This window comes from Rhinatrema bivittatum, chromosome 1 (genome assembly GCF_901001135.1).
Source record: "Rhinatrema bivittatum chromosome 1, aRhiBiv1.1, whole genome shotgun sequence".
In the NCBI taxonomy this organism is placed as follows: domain Eukaryota; kingdom Metazoa; phylum Chordata; class Amphibia; order Gymnophiona; family Rhinatrematidae; genus Rhinatrema; species Rhinatrema bivittatum.
The window spans coordinates 397,609,314-397,626,627 of NC_042615.1; the positions used below are offsets into that span (position 1 = coordinate 397,609,314).

Below are 17,314 nucleotides of genomic sequence, written 5' to 3' on the forward strand. Positions count from 1 at the left end.
CTGCATCGCTCGGAGTACCAGGAAGTTTATCTGGCATCTCGCTTTGGGCTTCGACCACACCCCTTGCATGTGGAGGACGTTGACATAGGCCCCCCAGCCTAGGTTGGAGGCAACCGTGGTTAAGATCACCTGAGCAGCAGGGGGCTGAAAAGAAATTCCCTTGCTGAGGCTGGATTCCTACACCCACCAGGCGAGGGAGAGCTGGAGTGCTTTGGTTATCTGGACCAGAGTGGAGAGTTCTTGAGAGGCTTAGTCCCACTGGGACCGCAGGGTCCATTGTGTGACCCTCATGGCCAGGAGGGCCATTGGGGTGACATGCACCGATGATGCCATGTGACCCAGCAACTTCAGGAGCAGGCGGGCTGAGGCAGTCTGCCGGCGACAGACGGACCTGGCTAGCCCAGCCAGGGTGGCTATGTGTTCGCTGGGAAGTTTGGCTACAGTGGTGTCCAGATCCGCCTCAATGAAGTTGAGTCGCTGGGACGGAGTCAGCTGGATTTCGGATAGTTTACAAGAACCCCCAACGTTTGGAGGAGTCTCAAAGTCACGTTCAGGGACTGAAGGGCTCCCTCTTTCGAAGAACTTTTGGTGAGCCAATCGTCCAGATATGGGAACACATGCATCCCGTTCCGGCGCAAATGTGCTCCCACCACTGCCAGACACTTTGTGAAGACCTAGGGTGCGGAGGGCTAGCCCTAAGGGTAACATGGAATAGATTTAGTTTTTGGGTACTTGCCAGGTTCTTATGGCCTGGATTGGCCACTGTTGGAGACGGAATGCTGGGCTTGATGGTCCCTTGGTCTGACCCAGTATGGCATGTTCTTATGTTCTTAACCCTTTGTTGGAAGTGCTGATAGCCTACTACAAAGTGCAGATACTTGCAATGAGGCGGAAAGATGGCAATGTGCGTGTACGGCGTCCCTGTAGATCCAGAGAGCAGAGCCGGTTCCTTGATGCAGAAGCGGAAGTAGGGTACCCAAGGATACCATTTTGAACCGCTCTCTTCAGAGGAACTTGATTAAGGCCCAGAGGTCGCGGATGGGACGGAGGCCGCCTGTTCTCTTTGGAATGAGAAAATACCGGGCATAGAACCCCTGGTCACGCTGAGCCCGGGGAACAGATTCAACGGCTATGGACCGTAGCAGGGCCGAGAGTTCTAACTCAAGGTAATTGTGTATTCTAAGAGGCTTCAAGCCGGAGAGGGTGGGGAGTCTGGAGGAACACTGTGAAGGTTCAGGCGGTAACCTTGGGCTACGATGGACAATACCCACCAGTCGGAGGTGATTGGGAACCAGTTGTTCACGAATAGGCAGAGATGACCCCCCCACAGTTGGGTCGGACGGTGCGGGCAAAGGGGTTGGTTTCTGCTCTCTCTGTGCCTCTCAAAAGCCAGCTGCAGGGTTTAACTGGGGGGCTGGTTGAGCCCTAGGTGCTGTTTGTCAGCGAGCTGGACTAGCGTGGGAGGCCAGAGGATAGTATTTCCTTTGCCTGTACAACTGCTTTCTGGAATCCCTATGTGGCGCCCTGCGTGTCGCCGAAGAGGGGTCAGAGGTGGTAGACGACAACTGACGAAGGGTCTCATGGTGGTCCCTGAGTTGGACCATTGTGTCCCGGATTTTGTCCCCCAAACAGGTTTTCTCCTGTACAGGGGAGGTTGGCCAGTTTGTCTTGAACCTCTGGGCAAAGGTTGGAGGCTTTCAGCCAGGCCCAGTGTCTGGCACTAATGCCTGCCGCTGAGACCCTTGATGGCATCTCAAAGACGTCATAGGCTGCTCTCAACTTGTGTTTTCCCGGCTTCCAATCCTTTATGGAGGATGACTTCTAGATCTTCCTGAAATTGTTGTGGTAGGTTCTCAGCAAACTCCTGGACCTGTTGCCAGAGGTTCCGGTTGTACTGATTCATGTACAACTGGTATGCTGCTATGCAAGCAATAAGCATGGATCCCTGGAAAATCCTTCAACCAAGAGTATCTAAGACCCTGTGGTCCTTCCCCGAAGGTGCAGAGGAGTGTGGCCGGGTCCTCTTAGCTTTCTTCTTTGAAAGCCTAAGGCCTGTTGCACTAGATAGGTAGTGTCAGTCTTTGTTGACTGGGGCCACAGAACCGGGGTGTTCCCAGAGCCAGAAGAGGAGGTCTAAAAGGACCTCATGTACAGGAACGGCCATCTCCTCCTTAGGGACATCCACGAAGTGGAGGACCTCCAACATCTTGTGGCGGGAGTCCTCTTCAGTCAAAAGCTGGAAGGGAATGGTTTCCGCCATTGCCCGCACAAAGCTCACGAAGGATAAGTCTTCGGGAGGCGAGCGCCATCTCTCGTCCGGGGGAGAAGGTTCTGACAGAATGTCCTCGGAGGCCTTCAAGGAGTAGTCAGAAGAGGTGTCTTCCCATGGGTCATAAGGGGCTTCCTTCTCACCACTGAATTGTCCAGGTCGAGGAGGGAGGCCAGAACCCAAAGTACGAGGCGCAGGTACCGATGGTCGGTGAAGTAGAACCAACAGGTGTGCTGGCATTGAGGGCACCAGGACCTGTGGCGAACCCCGGGGCACCGGGAGGACTGAGGGCCCAGGAACGGATCTGGCATCGGTGGCACTGCCCCAAGGAGATGAGCATGGCATCGCCTCCTCCTCCTCCGAGGATCCTGGAATTGGGATCGAGACGGGGGGAAGCACCCGTGGCGGACCGGGCATCGGGGGGGCCTCCTGTTACAGGCACCGAGCAGCACATCCAAACTTTCCAGCAGGGGCGCCAGCATGGAGGGCACTGGTTCTGATGCCAGTGTGGGATCCAGCTTCGGTGGCTGCTGGAGGCTCTGAAGGGCATTTAGCACTGCCTGTTGAACCACACAGTCCAACTCCTCTCTAAATGCGGGTGCGGAAAATACCGACCCGGGAGGAGGATGCAGGCTCCACAGGGGTCTGTGGAGGCTCGGTACCTGGTACCGATATCGGTGGGGAATGTCCTGGACTCCCGGGCTTGGAGGAGAGTGGGGCCTCCTCTCCTTGGGGTTTCTTCGGAGGAGGTTCGGCCGAGGCCACTCCGGTGTTGTTGCCAGCACAGGATGGTGAAGAACATCTGTGCCGATGTCAGTGCTTCCCATGGTGCTTGGCCAGGGTCCTTCACTGGCGCAGAGGATGACGAGCCTGAAGCTTTTGAACACTCCGATGCCAGTGAGGGGTGATCTCCCGCCGAGAGCGAAGGTCCTGAGTCAGATCAATCCCTGCAACCTGACGTACCTACCACAGGAGTCGATGGAGTGGATTGCTTGGAACCAAACGAGTGCTCCATCTTATCCAGGCGGGTGTGTTGACCTTTTGGGGGTCATCTGAGCACAGCTGGGACACAGACGGACATCGAGGGAAGGCATGAGATACAGGACACAGATGTCTGTGGGTCCGTGATGGACATAGTCCGCTGACACTCAGGGCACTTCCAAAAACTGGTTGCAACTGAAAAAAAGTGGCATGCGGTCGGTAGCCATTGGCCACTGGGAATTAGACACTTGGGGACTGACAGAAACAACGCGAAAACAGACCTACCGAGCAGCAGAGGAATCGGTTAGCGATGGGGGATCCCGAAGCAGGGAAAAACTGAAGAAAAACTTTGAATTGTTCCATGTGGAAAAAAGTTCTCTACAGAGCTCTGTGAACCACGATGCAAGAGCTCCGCGGAGACTGAAGGGGACTCCGTGTGGCCATGGGGTTGGTGACATGCTGGGCATGCTCAGTGTGCCAGTCAAAGTTCTAGAAACTTTGACAAAAGTATTCCATGACGGGGCTCCATCTGATGATGTTACCCATCTGTGAGGACTACCATCCTGCTTGTCCTGGGAGAAAATAAAGGCTTGTAGCACTGTTCTAAAATCAGAAGTGTTCAAAAATGGTTTAACGTGTCTTAGTAATTTTAACTTGGTGAATGCAGTTTAGGTGGTTTAAAAGATGTATGGTTTCATACATTTATTTAAAAGCTTTATATACCACTTATCTAAAATCCTAAGTGGTTTACAAGCTTACAATCCTGAAAGTATGTAACACAACTGATTTACATAAAAACAATGTTAAAAGTATAAGGACATATACATAGCATAAGACAAAGACAATAATAAAAAATTATTTCTATATTGTGAACCTTTTTGAATATTTGAATAGTGTGACTAACAATGTTGAGATTACTTACCTGATAATCTCCTTTTCCTTAGTGTAGACAGATGGACTCAGAACAAATGGGTATAATGTGCTCGTGCTAGCAGTTGGAGACGGATCTGACGTCAGCACGGGTACATATACCCCCACAGGAAGCGAAGCAACTCAGTAATCTTCCTTGCAAAACCTGTTATGGATGTGTGTGTACTGACGCTCAATGAATTAGTGAAACAGGATTCCCCTGACCGATTGACAGTAGCTGGAGACCACCAGCATTCACAACCGGAAGGCGTCGACACCTGGCAAAGGGGACGCTCTTATGTAAGAAAATGACATGGCCTACCTTGAATCGGTGAAACCCATGTATACCGGCAGCCGGGCGGGATGCTGAGTCCATCTGTCTACACTAAGGAAAAGGAGATTATCAGGTAAGTAATCTCAACATTTCCTAGCATGTAGCCAGATGGACTCAGAACAAATGGGATGTACAAAAGCTTTACTCCCAGCCTGGGCGGGAGGCTGCCTGAGGACCACGTAGGACTGCCCTCGCAAATGCTGTGTCCTCCCTGGCCTGGACATCCAGACGGTAGAACCTGGAGAAGGTATGGAGGGAGGACCATGTCGCCGCTTTTACATATTTCCGCAGGCGACAGCATCCTAGATTCTGCCCAAGATGCTGCTTGGGCTCTGGTAGAATGAGCCTTGACTTGTAGAGGTGGTGACTTCCCGGCCTCTATGTAGGCCGCTCTGATAACTTCTTTAATCCAGCGGGCGATGGTGGGCCGAGAGGCCGCTTCTCCTTGTTTCTTCCCGCTGTGCAGGACAAACAGAAGGTCCGTCTTTCGTACTTCTTCTGTCATTTCCAGATATCTGGGCAGCAATTTGCCGATGTCGAGATTGAGAAGTAAACGCCCTTCTTCTGATTTCTTCAAACCCGCCGTGGTAGGCAAGGATATGGTTTGGTTGAGGTGGAATTGTGAGACCACCTTAGGTAAGAAGGAGGGAACCGTACGAAGATGGATAGCCTCAGGAATGAGTCGCAGAAAGGGATCACGGCAGGACAGTGCTTGTATCTCTGAGATGCGGCGTGCTGAACACACCACCAGCAAGAACACCATCTTCAAAGTTAGAGAACGGAAGAGACAGGCCCCGAAGGGGTCTGAAGGTGGATCCCGCGAGGAAATCCAAAACAAGATTGAGGTTCCACAGGGGCACTGGCCACTTCAGTGGCGGACGAATGTGCTTGACTCCTTTCAGGAAGCGAGAAACATCTGGGTGCGTGGCAATCGTCTTGCCATCCCTCCTGGGACCGTAGCAAGACAGCGCAGCCACCTGAACCTTGATGGAGCTTAGGGAGAGACCCTTCTGAAGCCCATCCTGCAGGAAATCCAGGACCATAGGGATAGTAGTCGCATGTGGATTGGTGCCATGAGTGTCGCACCAGGCTTCAAATACTCTCCAGATCCTTATGTAGGTGAGGGATGTGGAAAACTTGCACGCTCGGAGGAGTGTATCTATCACCAGCTCCGAGTAACCTCTTTTCTTCAGCCTAGCCCTCTCAATGGCCAGACCGAAAGAGAGAATTGAGCCGGATCCTTATGGAGGATGGGACCTTGACGTAGCAGGTCCCTGAGAGGAGGCAGGGGAAGGGGCTCCCCTGCCAGTAGTCTTCTCATGTCCGCGTACCAGGGTCTTCTTGGCCAGTCTGGCGCCACTAGAAGAACTAGGCCCCGGTGCTTCTGAATCTTGTGGATAAGGGTGCCCAGAAGGGGCCACGGAGGAAAAGCTTATAGCAGGGTCCCTGGAGGCCATGGCTGAACCAGGGCGTCGATCCCGGGAGAGAACGGATCTCGCTTGCGGCTGAAGTATCTGGGTACTTGAGCACTGGATCTGTCCGCTAGTAAGTCCATGTCCGGAATCCCCCAGTGATCCACAATCATCTGAGCGACAGCTGCCATTCCCCCGGATTTAGGCTTTCTCTGCTGAGGAAGTCTGCCGTGGTGTTGCCCTTCCCGGCAATGTGGACGGCGGAGATGTCCTGAAGATTCGCCTCTGCCCAAGCCATCAGTGGGGCTATCTCTAGGAACACCTGTCGGCTTCTGGTTCCGCCCTGACGGTTGATGTATGCCACCGTGGTGGCGTTGCGGACATCACTCTGACTGCTCTGTTCCTCAGTCTGTGAGCAAATTGCAGGCATGCCAATCGGACTGCCCGTGCCTCTAGACGGTTGATGTTCCACCCTGACTCTTCTCTGTTCCACCGTCCTTGGGCGGTGAGTTCTTCGCAGTGTGCTCCCCATCCGCTCAGGCTGGCATCTGTGGTGAGCAGAATCCACGTGGGGGAGGACATCTTCGACCTCCTGCTCGTGTGGTTGGACTGCAACCACCACCGTAACTGGGTCCGCACTCTGGCTGGCAGAGGTAGATGCACGGAATAATTCCGTAAGCGGGGGCTCCAGCGAGAGAGCAGGGAGTGTTGTAGAGGTCTCATATGGACCCTTGCCCAGGGTACCACTTCCAGGGTGGATGCCATGAGGCCGAGAACCTGCAGATAATCCCAAGCTATGGGCCGGCTGGCTCCCATCAAGGACCGGAGACGCGTCTGAAGTTTTAACCTTCTCTTGGTAGTGAGACTGACTTTGTCTGCCTGGGTGTCGAACTGGACTCCCAGGTATTCCAGTGATTGGGAAGGCTGTAGGCAACTCTTGTTGAGGTTGACTACCCATCCCAGGCTTTCCAGAAGGGCGATCACTCTGTCGGTTGCCCGATGGCTCTCCTCTCGTGATTTCGCCCTGATCAGCCAATCGTCTAGGTAGGGATGGACAAGGATTCCTTCCCGTCTGAGCGCCGCTGCTACCACTACGACCACCTTGGTGAAGGTCCGCGGCACCGTGGCTAACCCGAAGGGCAAAGCCCGGAATTGGAAGTGGCGTCCCAGAACCTTGAAGCGTAGGTAGCGCTGATGATCCGGATGGATCGGGATATGCAGGTAGGCTTCTGACAAGTCTAAGGCCGTGAGGAATTCTCCTGGCTGTACTGCGGTCTTGACTGAGCGCAGAGTTTCCATGCAAAACCTCGGGACCCTTAAGTATCGATTGACGGACTTGAGGTCCAGTACGGGCCGGAAAGTGCCCTCTTTCTTGGGTACCATGAAATAAATGGAATAGTGCCCAGAATCCATTTCCCATGCAGGTACTGGGATTATGGCTTTCAAGGACAGGAGCCTCGCCAGGGTAGCTTCCAATGCCGCCTTCTTGTGTATTGGACACGAAGATTCCACAAACCTGTCCGGAGGGAGGTGATGGAAGTCCAGATAATACCCCTCTCGAATGATGGCGAGGACCCACTGATCCGACGTAATCTCGACCCATCTGGGGTAGAAGAGGGTTAACCTGCCCCCTATGGCTCCGTCCCCCGGATGGATCGGCTGATTCTCATTGGGAGGCGCGGCCGGGCCGTGAACCCGAGCCGGCTCCCCTCTTATGCTGCTTGGTCCGAAAGGACTGGTTCCTGGCCTGAGGACGAGGTGCCTGGTAGCGACTCCTATAGGGAGTGAAGCATTGGGAGCTTCTACCTCTGGAGGGCCTCGGAAAGGCGCACTGGTTCCTTTTGAACCTATCTTCCGGCAGTCGAGGTACTGGAGAGGCGCCCCATGTGCTGGCCAGTTTATCGAGGTCGCTGCCGAACAGGAAAGAACCCCTAAAGGGCATTCTGGTGAGGCGTGTCTTCGAAGGAGCATCGGCTGACCATTTCCGTATCCAGAGCTGCCTCCTGGCAGCTACAGAGGATGAGACCCCTTTTGCTGTCGTACGGACTAGGTCAGATGCGGCATCCGTGAGGAACGAGAGAGCTGACTCCATGTCAGCTGCCGGAGCATTGTTCCTGACCTGTGACAAACAGGAACGCGTCACCACTGTGCAGCAGGTTGCGATTCTCAAAGATAGAGCTGCCACCTCAAAGGTCTGTTTCAGGATGGCGTTCAGTCGCCGGTCATGAGGCTCCTTGAGGGCCGCCCCCCCTTCAACTGGAATGGTAGTGCACTTGACCACAGCACTAACCAAGGCGTCCACCTGAGGGCACACCAGCATCTCCTTGATTGCCGGTTCCAGGGGGTACATGCCTGTCAGGGCCCGACCCCCTTTGAATGAGGCCGCTGGTGCAGCCCATTCCAAATCTATCAGTTGCTGTGCTGCTTGTAGGAAGGGAAAATGGCGGGCTGTAGGACGAAGACCTTCCAGCAGAGGGTTCTGCGTAGAGAGCACCGTAGTGCTGGGACCTGTAATAGCCAACTCCGCCAGGCACTGAGATACCAGATCGGAGAGATCGTCCTTGGGAAAGAACCGCCTCATGGTTCGATATGGCTCAATCCCCGAGGGAAGTTACCCCTCCTCGGGGGGCTCGGACTCGTCCTCCGAGACATCAGGGTCCGTCTGAACCGGACTGCCCGGAGGCGGGTGCTCAGGATAAGGGCGCGAAGGTCCAGGGGCAGGATCAGCTGGAGCAGCAGCAGGGCCTGGACGGAAGCTGACTGCATCTGTACAAAGGCATGGATCCCCTTAAAGAGATCCACCCAGGAAATGGAAGTGGTCTCTAGTCGTCGGGGTACCAGGTCCCCCGGAACCCCAGGTTGGTCGAGACTGCCCGCTAGATCCGGGTGGCCCCTGGGGAATTGTCAGCAAACCTCGGTTGAGACTGGTCCTGGCCCGAGGCTCCCACTGCCTCCTCATATTGGGCACAAAGGGAGTCTGGCTCCTCGCTGTGCGGGGCTCTAAGCTGGCATGCTGAGCAGAGGCCGAGAGCTTTTACGCCTGAAGCAGGAGGCGCCCCCGCAAGAGACGCTGGGGCGTCCGAATGTTCCATTGCGGCTTGCGAATGTAGCGCTGAAGAATATGCGCCTAAGAATATGCGGCAGCTTAATACAATATGCGCTCAATGCGGCAGCAATATACGCTCAATGATATATAATATGCGCTCAATAATATGCGATCAGCAATATACGCTTAATAATATACAATATGCGCTCAATAATATGCGGTCAGCAATATACGCTTAATGATATACAATATGTGCTCAATAACCTGCGGTCAGCAATATACGCTCAATGATATACAATATACTCTCAATAATATGCGGTCAGCAATATATGCTCAATGATATCCAATGTGCGCTCAATAGTATGCGGTCAGCAATATACGCTCAATGATATCCAATATGCGCTCAATAATATGCGGTCAGCAATATACGCTCAATGATATCCTATCTGCGCTCAATAGTATGCGGTTAGCAATATACGCTCAATGATATCCAATATGCGCTCAATAATATGCGGTCAGCAATATACGCTCAATGATATCCAATATGCGCTCATTAGTATGCGGTCAGCAATATACGCTCAATCATATACAGGCGCCTATCATGGGCGCTCAATACCTGAACAAGGCCGACAAAATGGCGACCTCCAAGGCGTGCCGCATACAGGCAACGCCGCCGATCCTCGTCCCTCGGAGACCAAAAGTAAGAGATATACGCCTTACCTGATCCTCGGCGCTTCCCGGTTGGAACCCGGGCGGGTATTTCCCCTCTCGCCCCGGCTGCGGGGCGAGAGGGGAAATACCTTTACCGCCGCGTTTGAGGAAATGCACCCGCTGCCTCTAAGCCGCCAAACTCGTCTCGCTCGGGGCTAAGTCCATGCCGGGACCGAGGCGCCTCTCAGCCCGACCCGAGCCCTTCTCGCTCGGGGGCTAGATCCCTGCTGCAATTCGGCCACCGGACCGAGGCCTAGACCTCCGAGGGATCGCGGAAATCACCCCGGGAAACTCAACTGGGGGAGGGACCCGAGGGTATCACCGCAGGAGTGTGGGGCTTGATGTTCCTGTAGAAATTTAGTAAGTAGAATATAGAAGTAGAAAATAGAAGTAAAGTAGTTTTGGAAAACACGCTCAGCGAGCGTGCAGGCACTCCAAACTGCTTTGGAGACGGAAATTACTGAGTTGCTTCGCTTCCTGTGGGGGTATATGTACCCGTGCTGACGTCAGATCCGTCTCCAACTGCTAGCACGAGCACACTATACCCATTTGTTCTGAGTCCATCTGGCTACACGCTAGGAAAAAACAAAATTGTCCAGAATTGTGTCTCTCATGGAATGGCCAAGGATAATGACCTTGGTCTTTTTTAAGTTGAGTGCTAATCTATTATGTGAAAGCCAGTTTTTAATACTTGAAAGAAAAACTGTATGTCATATGCAAGCAACTTTTAAGTCAGACCTAATATGTAGAGTAGACGACAGAGAGGAGTTAAGTAGATACTGAAAAGTGCGGATGAGAGTGATGATCCATATGGAACCCTAGTGGTTACTGGAAACAAAGATGTTAGCTATTCTCACTTGTTGTGATCTGTTTGCTAGATAAGATGAAAACAAGGCATTAATGCTGCTTATACCTGCTTCAGCTGTGCATGATAAGAGTATCGAATGCTGAAGTTATATCTAGTAGAACAAGCATACATGAAGAACCTAATCAAACCTCTTATGACTGTGTTAACAATGGAAAGTAGAAGAAATTGTATACTATGAAAATGTCTGAAGCCGACATTTTATTATGTAATACTGTATGGGTATTAAGAAAGTGGACAGTAAATTGAGAATGACAGCTTCAATTATTTTAGTGAGGAACAGGAGAGAAGAAACTGGGTGGAAATTTGAAAAGTCAGAGGTATTTACTGTAGGCTTTTAAAATATTGGATGAATATTGGACAACCTGATAATGATGAATTTATAAACTTTGAGATGCAACTTATAAAGTTCATGACTTGAGACTTTCAAAAGTGGTGTTGAGCATGGATCTAACTATGTAGAGAAACTAAATGGCCGAGGCAATATTGGCGTGTAGAAATCAGGCGCTCAATGCTGAGCGCCCAACCACCTCATCTGCACACCTGATGTCATATTTAAATTACATTGGGTGCCCAAAAGACACGCTAGGGAAAATTGTGCAGCCCTAGCATGACCTTGACATTGGGTGCGTAGGAGACATGGTTGGGCACCCAGCGGCAGACCTGCCCTAAGATCCCTCCCTTCAAGGTCTAGCCAGATTAGTCAAGCGGTCTGGGTTGGACCTAGGGTCCAGTACCTGAATTCGGGAATCAGAGGTCCATAGGGGAAAACCACCCTTGCCAGACTGCAAATCTCCTCCCTCCCGGCCAGGAACCCCTGCTGGAGACCCTCTTCCAGCAGGGCTGTTCCCGATTAGTCCTTTTCACTGATGTGCGTCCAGAACCCCCAGGCAAAACGGGGGTTAGCGCATCCAAAATTCATGTTGATGAGTACTAGTGGCCATTCCCAGGGGTCCAGTACCTGAATTCGGAATCCGAGGTCCTTACGAAAACCACCCTTGCCAGACTGCAAATCTCATCCCTCCGGATTCCGAATTCAGGTACTGGACCCCTGGGTCTGACCCGGACTGCTTGGTCCATGGGGCTAGACCTTGGAGGTGGTCAGAACATTTTTTTTTACTTTACTCCTGTTTGGGGTGGACGTTAATTTTGGAGAGTAAAAAGATGTGCATTGGGAACACTTTTTTTTTTTTCAGGGGAATAGCTAATAGCGCTCATCGACATAAATTTACATATGATGAGCACTATTAACTATGTGCGCATTTTGGATGCGCTAACCCCCGTTTCGCATCCAAAACGCGTTTTGAGCCATGCGCTGCAGCCAGCCCACAGCACTGCATCGGCCTGCCAGTTTGTTGATAATATCTATTTATTTATTTTTAAATTCTTATATACCGACGTTCCTGTATAGAATACAGATCACACCGGTTTACATGGAAACAGAACAGTCGCTTGGTAGCGATACAGGGAACATTTAAAAACAAGGAACATTTAAAACAAGTGGATTAATAACTTCAGTTCATATTAAAATAAAATCAAATCAGGGTACATTCAAGTAATGACAGAGAAAGTAGGAAGCTGTTGAATTCTAGGAGGAGGGCAACTTTGAAGCGCTGGTTAAGTGATAAAAAAAATTGGGATGCAAAATGAGGAGCAGTTCAGATTGAGATTTATGCTCAAAATCAGACCAAAGTGTAGGAGAATTGGTTTTACTGGGGAGGGGAGATACAAGGGAAAATTGCATTTATTTGAGCTATCCTTGTCAGAGAAAAAAGTGGCAAGATTGAAATGCCATTAGAAGAATTGGTAAGAAAACTATGAGAAGCTGTTGGAGGACTAGTAAGCATTTTGACAATGTGAACTAGTTCCTGCTGTTTATAGTCAATGCTTTCTTTGCAGTATTTATGTTATCTCTATAGTGGTTTAAAGCCAGCTTGTAGGTGGTTATGATTTGCTGGAGATGGATCTCTTCTCCATCATGCTTCTGTTCTGTGAAGAATTTGTTTCTGGGTGGTCTTAGAATGTGTATAACATCAGGTTACATTTAATGATGCAAGGCTTTAAAGGAGCTAGCTGGTTTGTAATTTCTTGTAATGAGTCAAACCAGGTGACCATATCATCTAAAGAATCATCCGGAGAGTTTGAAAAGACATTCATTAATTATTCCCTAAACGTATCAGTCAATGTGAGCGTGCTTGTATAAACATTTCTCATGTTGATCAGAACCTTGTTGTGGGGTGCTGAGGAGAAAAAACTGCTTTGATTAGAAAATGATCTGACCATGGGACGCTTGCTATAAAAATTTCATTCGGATTCCATGTGAACATGTCTAGATTCATAAACCAAGTCAAGAATGTTCCCTGCTCTATGTGTAGGGTTGCTGATAATTTGTTCCCAACCTCCAGTTGCGAGAAGCTCTAGGAAGGTTTTGCAGGATGGAGAATGTAGGGTATTGTTAACATGGAGGGTGAAGTCTCCCAGCAACAGAGTTTTTGATCAAATAGTGAGTTGGTTAAGAACTCAGAGAATGGTGACCTATTATGATTTAGAAGACCAGTGGAACAATATGTGAGACAGATGTTCAACATTATAGAGGTCACTAACAGTATTTCAGAAGGTGTTGGAATAGTAATAGCAATAAGCAAGAAGTTTATATGGTTTGTTTTTTTTAAATGATTAGTAGCAATCCCCCTCTATTTATTTATTGGTTTTATATACACAGACGTTCAGTTTTCAATCACAACGGTTCACAAACTATAAATCATAAGGCAAAAAACACGACAAAGATGAAATAAAATTATAAATACCATAAACATAAAATCAAATAATACATTTTAAATAGAGCTCAATTTTAGTTCAATAGTTCATTAAATAAGCAAATTAATAAAATAAAATAATTAAAATGACTTAAAAGTATAAAAAACTAAGACCAGAGAATAAAATAAGAATAAGAAAATAAAACAAAGTAAAAAGCCTCACTGGCAATAGTGCTTTCCTCATCTACGTTTGCTTCTTGAAGTTGTTAAATCTTCTCAATGCCATCTTATTCTTACTCCTTATCCTGGTATGCTTTCATAAAAAGCCATGTTTTTAAATCTTTCTTAAAAATGTTTAAATTGCTTTGTAATCGTAATTCGACAGGTAAAGTATTCCATACTTTAGGACATGCTATCGATATTGCCCTGGATCTGACCTTGCTTAGATGTGCCGTGCGTATTGACGAAATCGTTAATAACCTTTATTTGTCGATCTAAGGTTGCGTTGGGGCATATGTAAGTATGTTCCAAGTTGAGAATAATAAGTATAGCCATCAGGGCAGCGTTAAGAATGGCAAAGTCATTATTATTGCACCAGGTTTCTGTGATGAATAAAGAATCCACATTTGAGCTAATGAGAAGTTTGTGTATGATAATGGATTTCTTAGAAATCGATGCAATGACTAAAAGTATGGTGAATGCAGTAGAGATAGCTAAGAGCCTATGTAGAAAGAGTGGGATATTGATTAGCCCTGACCCCATTTGCTCTAGGTGAGATGTTCTTCTAGCTGGTAGCGATCTGTATTGATGTGTCCAATACTTGTAGGAATATTCATGCTGTATCTTGATGAATATTAATGAAAAGAAATCAAGGCAAAAAAGAGAAGTCAGAAAAATCACAAGGTATGAAGAAATCGCTCTCAGGCACGCATGAAGGGGAAATCTCTTTTGTTGTGCTCCTTTGTGCATGTGATGATGGTGTGTGACCCACCAGCACTGGCACCTCCAGTATCCTAGATCAGATTAAATTCACCGGCACCCTCAGATGACATCAAATGGAGGACAGGATTTCACTGGTGAGCGACAGATGAGCCGGGAACCGGTAGGGGGATCGTTGACAACTCCTTGGAAAAGCAGCCCAGATGGCAACAGGCAGTCCAGAAGAGCACTGATGGAGTAGGGCAGTCCCGTAGCATTCTAGAATTAATATACTTGCTAAAGTTTTAGCATAAACCAGGGATCTATTTTACTGAATTAAAAATAAAGAATGCTCCAGCAATCCATCTAGTAGTTTTCCAGTCCTGCTGATTTTGTAGAATACATTTAAAATATACAAACTGTTTAATTCCCATCACAGTCAACTGCTTTATAATCCAGGATAGGTTACAATTTATCACTACTTAATTAGAAGAATTACACTCATCCGGTACTGTTAAAATGCCTTCTGGGTATAACTAACCCAACTTCAAGGAGTCTCTCATACTTCTGAAGAAGCTGCTTAAGTTTAAAAGACATGCATTTCTCCCAGGAAAATTACACACACAGTTAAACCTATTTAAATAAAATTATAACCATCAGAATTATTTTTCTGTAACATTACTAGTTAATTTATCAATTTAAAAATGTAAGCATTATGAACTATAAAAAGGAGTTTGAGTCTACATACAAACTACAAGATAATGGGTGCACATCATACCTCCATTACAAGCTGGTGTGCTCGGGAGACAAGTGTAAGACCATTAGCATGGTTAAATGTTTCAGAAATATCTTGCCCAAATGTGTAGCCAGCTCCTCGTGGAGAAATACCCCAACCACCACGGTCATCAGGATCTGACCACAACAGGTCACACATTGGACCCTGAAACAAATCAAATGAAATATAACGTTTTAACCAAAGGTTTACGAAGAATTGCTTGTCTGGTTCTGTCATCTTTTACTAGAACAAATACTGCAATCAAAAAATCTGAATGAAAACACTCCCTCTTAATCTTTATTAACATTTCTAAAGCTACCATATTAATCCTTCGGAATGACAGTCTAGCACAGGGGTAGCCAACTCCAGTCCTTAAGAGCCACAAACAGACCTGGTTTTCAAGATATTCATGAAGAAGTGCTATTGTTATTTGTTTTTTCTATTTGTGATATGTATGTTTTAAATCAGTGGTCCCCAACCTTTTTTGCACCAGGGACCGGCTTCAAGCAAGACCATTTTTCCATGGTCTGGCAGGGTGGGGTTTTGGTCATATGGGGTGGGGTTATGGAGGGGGTTGGATTTTAGTGCATATTTATCATTTAATTATGACATTTATATCGTGAATGTGACTCAACTCACCATAGGCTCAGAATGAGTGGGAGCACCGGGCTTGTTTCCCTTGTTTTCCAAACTTCACACCTCTCTCCTCTACCTGACGCCTTCCCTCTCATGACCGCCCTTGGCTGTGAGCACCAAACCAAGCTCCCAGTCATTCTCACACTGAACCCCAGGCAGGCTCCCATTCATTTTCACACCACTCCCTCCCCATCCCCCAGGCATGCACACAGTCTCACACACACAGACTCCCAGGCAGGCACCAATTTATCTCACACACACACACACACACACACACACACACACAGGCACCTATTCTCACACATACAAACCCCAGGAAGACACCCATTCATTCTCATACACAGACACACCCTCAGGCAGGCACCCATGCATTCACACACATACACCCCCAGGCAGACTCCCATTCATACACATGCACACACTAAAGGCAGAGGCCCCCTCTCTTTCTTTTGCCAGCAACCTCAGAGCCTCTCTCATTCCTCTGCTGCCACTGTCACTGCTGCCACATGGCTATTGGGGAGGTGCCGATTGCTACTACTGACACTGAAGACCATTCTGCTGCCTCCTCTATGCAGGCCCCGTGGGCTTCCACTTTCTCCATGCTGATCTCGTACATTGTGAGATCCGCATAGAGAAAATGCTATTCTTGCACATTCCCAAAGATTACATTGCCAATCACTAAAAAGTAATTTATTTATTTTTTTTACCTTTGCTGTCTGATCTTAGTTTTCTAATTGGTGGTCACAGGCTATTTTTTCCACCTTCCCTTTCTTATTTTTTTGCCAATTCCTTTTATATTGGTCTTTTTTTCTATTTCTTTTCTCTCCATCTTCTTCCCTCAAACACACAGTCAGGTTCTCATTCTCACATGCTTTCTCTCTCTCACACACACACATAGGCTCCCACTGTCACATGCTCTCTCTCATACAATCATTCATACACACAGTCTCTCGCTGGCACATGCTGTCTGACTCACACACACAGGCTCTCTCTCACTCCCACATGCTGTCTTGCTCAAGTACAGGCTCTCACTGTCACATGCTGTCTCTCACACACACAGAGGCTCTCACATGCTGTCTCTGCAAACATTCAGATCCTCACTCCCACACACAGTCTCTCAACTCATCTCATACACACACACACACTCTACAGACCCTCAGCCTCTCTCTCACCGCTGGGCCTCCTCTTCGCAGGTCGCTGCAGGATGGGCTCTGCAGCGGCCCTGATCTTGTCGGGCTTCTTCCTCTTCTCGGGCCGCTGCGACTTGGGATTCGCAGCGGCCCGTAAGCGCTGCTCCTCTTCTGCACGTGCTGATGCTCCTTCTCCTCCTTCCTTCCTGCGCGGTTCCGGCAACGTTTACTTCCGGGGCCGCACAAGCAGGAAGGAGGAGGAGCATCGGCGTGTTTAAACACGATCTTTTTCTTTGGGCCATGGTGACGTGAGCTCCACCACGGCCCTGCCGATCTACTTGCTATATGCGTGTCGCTGCTCAGCCGCCAGTGGGATGAGGTCCACTGGCGGCCGCATGAGCCTCCCTGCATCCGGGGGCATTGGCTCCCCTCGGGATACCACTGCTCGCGGCGCCCCCTAATACTCGGCGCCCTGTGCTTCCACTGGTCCCCAACCACCTGGTCCGCGGACCGGTGGTTGGGGACCCCTGTTTTAAATTATGGATGTTTTAATATTGTAATCCACGCTGGAG

At 49.0% G+C, this 17,314-nt stretch overlaps 1 protein-coding gene across 3 annotated transcripts in view; it reads right to left on the reverse strand.

Annotated features, from left to right (window-relative positions):
* PPP2CB (protein phosphatase 2 catalytic subunit beta) overlaps positions 1 to 17,314 on the reverse strand; it is a 428,792-nt gene that overhangs the window by 88,095 nt on the left and 323,383 nt on the right. For all 3 annotated transcript variants that reach the window (XM_029601853.1, XM_029601859.1, XM_029601846.1), the window contains exon 5: positions 14,980 to 15,141. In XM_029601853.1, the coding sequence (XP_029457713.1) occupies positions 14,980 to 15,141 (162 nt within the window). The remainder of the gene's footprint in view (positions 1 to 14,979; positions 15,142 to 17,314) is intronic.